Consider the following 4,002-nt stretch of genomic DNA (forward strand, 5'->3'; position numbering starts at 1 on the left):
AGCGCTATTCATTTTTGATGACCGCACCAACCCCACATTGTCCCAGCACCAGAAAACACTAATCTTTGCTTCAAATAGTTCCTCAGGTAAGAACGACAACCCTGTTGCATATGTGGGTGGGATTGATCTCTCCAATGATCGGTGGGACACCATATACCATAACAACTCCGCGATCCGAGATGCAGCGAAGATTACCTTCGAGAATCAAGGCTGGATCGACGGCCAGCTCAGGATCCATGGACCAGCCGCGAAAGACGTCGCAAGAAACTTCATAGCTCGGTGGAACTCCGATTATCTTCCGTGCCAAGATCTAGATGACCATCTTCTTGATTTGGAGAACCCGACCTATGGAAAAATTCCACCACTTGACTACACCAGCAGCAATACAACATCGAGACTCGGTAACCAAAACGTCCAGATCACACGGACCTATAGCTGTCAATACGAACATTACAAAGAGTTTGCGCCCAAAGGCGAGACGTCACTGTTCCAAGCTCGTATTAAGGCTATCAAGAACGCAAGGAATTTTATCTACATCGAAGACCAGTTCTTTATATTCGTACCAGAACTACTTGACGCGTTAATGAAGGTGATGCCGCGGATTCAGTGCCTTATCGTCGTAACGCAAGAGCAAACGAGCGCATTTACGAATTTTGGCTACATCAAGTACCTGTATCAAATGGTCGAGCCAATTCGGTCAAAGTATCCGAACAAGTTTAAAATCTACACGACGAAGGCAGACCGGAAACTTCTAATCCACACAAAGCTAGTGATCATCGACGATGTCTACTTATCCATCGGTTCGGCCAACTGGAACCGACGTAGTATGACGGCAGACCCCGAGCTTAACGCAGAGGTTGTGGATGGTGATACCGTAAAGGCACCTGAGGGGGTAACTGTGGGCAAATTGCCTCGCGATTTTCGCATCCGAAAGTTCGTGGAGATGACGGGATTGAGCTATGAAAAGTTGGACGCCATGACGTTCGTCGAAGCTGCAGATCAACTCGCCATTGCTGCTACAAAGGCTTCCACAATATTGGCAGTCAACAATGTAAAACACCGCTGGTATTTCTTCACTATTACGGAATCCATGCGAAAGATATCAGATCCGCAATTCAATTGCAACGGCAACGCTAGCTGAGTTTCTAGCTTGAGCTTAGAGCAAGTTCTGTTCTCATCGGATTAGCTGCGATCAGTACTGCTGCCACGTACAGTTCGTATACTCAATATCATTCATTTCTTGTGGAATGCATTCCGATAAAACCCCTAGTTTCTCGTCTAAAGTCATTCCATCGGATGCTGCATGCATCGGTATGTGAAGTCGCTAAAATGCATAATTCGAATTTACAGATATTGTATATGAACTCCCCGGCGCAAGAGCTCAGGGTAGCACTGAAAAAGATGTTTTTGTCGTCCCACTATTTGTCAAACTGTAAATGCATTTTAATAATCGATATGGTCTGCTTATGCTGCATACTTGAAGCCGTCTTGGCTCAGACTAATCACTACGAGGAGTGAAATTGTTTGACGCTGAGAATCATTTTTTTTCCTTCTCGAGTAGTATAGTAGAAGAAAAATACCCCCAATAAAATCCACTAGTATGTGGTGCAGCTTCCGCCGGAAAGAAGAAACGTCTAATAGATGCCGATAAGGTGCGTACTATTACAGCAGTACATGTTAATGTTCAACCAGACAAAATGAATCTCTAGCAGTGTCTACCAGACTTCGCAACCGGTACCCGCTTTGGGTAAAGCTGTCACGCGGACTGATAGGGTGCGAGCGCCCGAAAAAAAAAAACGCGTCAGATACGGGTACGCGGTTTAAGAGAAGAAATGAGGACACTGTGTTGTCCAGTGCCCTGCCTGACGTGCTTTTGCTCCATGTCCTACTTAGAGCAGCTTCAACACAGCCCAGTACCAGGGAATAACAGATAGTATCGAGTTTAGAGATACGATAAATAGTGGAATTAAACTCGCTCTCCCTTACATCGTAATGCCTCGAGTTACGTCGAAATACCACCAGTGAGAAGTGCTCGAGCAGTGGAATCAATGACAGTAGCCTTCGCTACAGTTTTACAGGTTTTGGATCCATCGGTCAGTGTTGGAGCCGATATATTGAGATCGCCGATCCAGTGTTCTACCACCATCATTATGCCATCGCTATATGCCTCGAAGAGATACTCTTCCCCACGCGTCTGGCACAAAACGAACTCCTTCCCGCCAAAAGAAGTCTCGTACGCAGTTTCATCCACACAGTCAAGAGGTTTGTCCTGGACAGTTGAGTATGGAATAGCTGTGAGATTGTTAAGGGCCGCCACGATTTCGTCAAAAGGGGTGATCGATGACAGGCATCTGACTGTTTTTGTGGCCTGGTTGTCGCTGTGGGAACTCTCCACCACGTAAGCGGCTCCATCCGCAAGAATGTACGTAAACTCGTCTTCTCCATCGATAAATGTGGTGAAGCCATCGTAGCGTACGCTGGTGGCATCGGGTGAAACTACCGGCTTGGCGAAAACGTCAAAGGCTGACTGTCCGTGAATCTGCATTGCCTTGCCTGTGAGGAGGAAGCGGACAAAGAGAGGTCGGAAGAGGCTTTGAAGCTGCGCCTGTTGAGAGCTTGGTATTTCTTGGTTTTGGAGACTGACCGATGACGCCAGAACCATCGAGAAGAGCAGCAGAGACGCAAGAGTGCCCACTACCGGTCGCATTGCTTTAGTAAGCCGGACAGTGGTAAAATGATGTCTTACCGGGAAAATCCATAATGGAAAATTCCAGCGCAGTAAGCGAATGGTTTGTCAAGACCCAGGTGGATTAGTCCAGCGTATATACTAAACATTACTAATAGTACTTCGCCTTTCACTTGTTTTGGCGGGACAGTGTTAATTCAGACGGAATTAGACCCATAAAAAAAACGATCAGCACATATTCAATGCTATTTCAACATAAGTTTGTGAACTCTTCCCGTACACCGCTGACCAGCGTTCTATTAGATTCAGTTGGCCTGGTTACAGCCGGAATAGCGGCCAGCAAACCGCCAAACGCCTTCTTACTCGGTCTTGATTATCTTATTCCGTCTAAAAGCAGGCTCACCATCCTCGCCCTAAAACCGGCGGAGGTGAGGCAATTCATTCGAATAGAACGCACAATATGACTATAGTTTACTGCCAGTTTACTGTTGGAACTAAATACACAGAACACCAGTTGTAAACTATTACACCCGTTTACTATTGGCACTATACACAATGCTAAATGCTTAAAACTATAAGCTACTGGTACTAATGTCGCGCTTCGTTGTCCAAATGAGCTAACGTGGGTAAAACCGCGGAACAGGTCAGTAAGAGGTTTTAGCTTTTACAAGCCCCGCATTTTTAGATAAGTATCGAGGCATTCTGTTTTAATTCGGATGGTGGACTTTTACTATTCTAAAAAAATACATATTTAACCCCCACAAATATTTGATGTCTATTTGGTTGAAGGCTTCTATTTTTTTTATTAACCTGTTTGACCCAGGAGAACATTGTAAGCAAATATCCTAAAGAATATAAATACCCCACTCCTACACAAACGCACCAAAGCTCTAACTTCATCATCGACAAGGTCTCACTCTCAGGTGAGTGGGTGGTCTTGCACTCTTTCTCCTCTTGTGCTGAACCACTCCAGCACTTCTCTTTTGCGCGTAGGGATAATATGAAGGCCTTGGGCTGCGTTAACTTCCAAAGTCGATTGTGAGGTGCATCTTGCTTCCAGTTTGTTTTGCTAAGTAAAGTGTATCATACCTATGCTCATTTTTGTTTGAAGGATCGGGTCCCTACCATAATGTAGGACTTTATTATTTCAAGGTTAGGTCAGTTTTGGCCCCTGACTTCTAGGCCCGTTCTCAACCGAAGCGTTTTTCGGACGCATGCGTGCTTAACAACCACTTTGCGATTTGATTGGCTGTGCAATCGGCCCATAGGCAGCACGTTTTGTTCGAGTTTTAGCCAATCAAAGACCTCCCCTAACC

General features: G+C 45.5%; 2 protein-coding genes across 2 annotated transcripts; one reads left to right on the forward strand and one right to left on the reverse strand.

Moving 5' to 3' along the window:
* Positions 1-583: 583 nt before the first annotated feature.
* Positions 584-1,141, forward strand: PPTG_18469 (hypothetical protein; the record flags this gene model as incomplete). Its single annotated transcript, XM_008916694.1, has 1 exon — positions 584-1,141. The coding sequence occupies one exon, from the start codon at positions 584-586 to the stop codon at positions 1,139-1,141; it is 558 nt and encodes a 185-aa protein (XP_008914942.1).
* Positions 1,142-1,936: 795 nt separating this feature from the next.
* On the reverse strand, positions 1,937-2,707 carry PPTG_18470 (hypothetical protein; the record flags this gene model as incomplete). Its single annotated transcript, XM_008916695.1, has 1 exon — positions 1,937-2,707. The coding sequence occupies one exon, from the start codon at positions 2,705-2,707 to the stop codon at positions 2,003-2,005; it is 705 nt and encodes a 234-aa protein (XP_008914943.1). The 3' UTR covers positions 1,937-2,002.
* Positions 2,708-4,002: the final 1,295 nt, after the last annotated feature.

The sequence above is a fragment of the Phytophthora parasitica genome, assembly GCF_000247585.1.
Source record: "Phytophthora parasitica INRA-310 unplaced genomic scaffold supercont2.88, whole genome shotgun sequence".
Taxonomy (NCBI): Eukaryota; Oomycota; class Peronosporomycetes; order Peronosporales; family Peronosporaceae; genus Phytophthora; species Phytophthora nicotianae.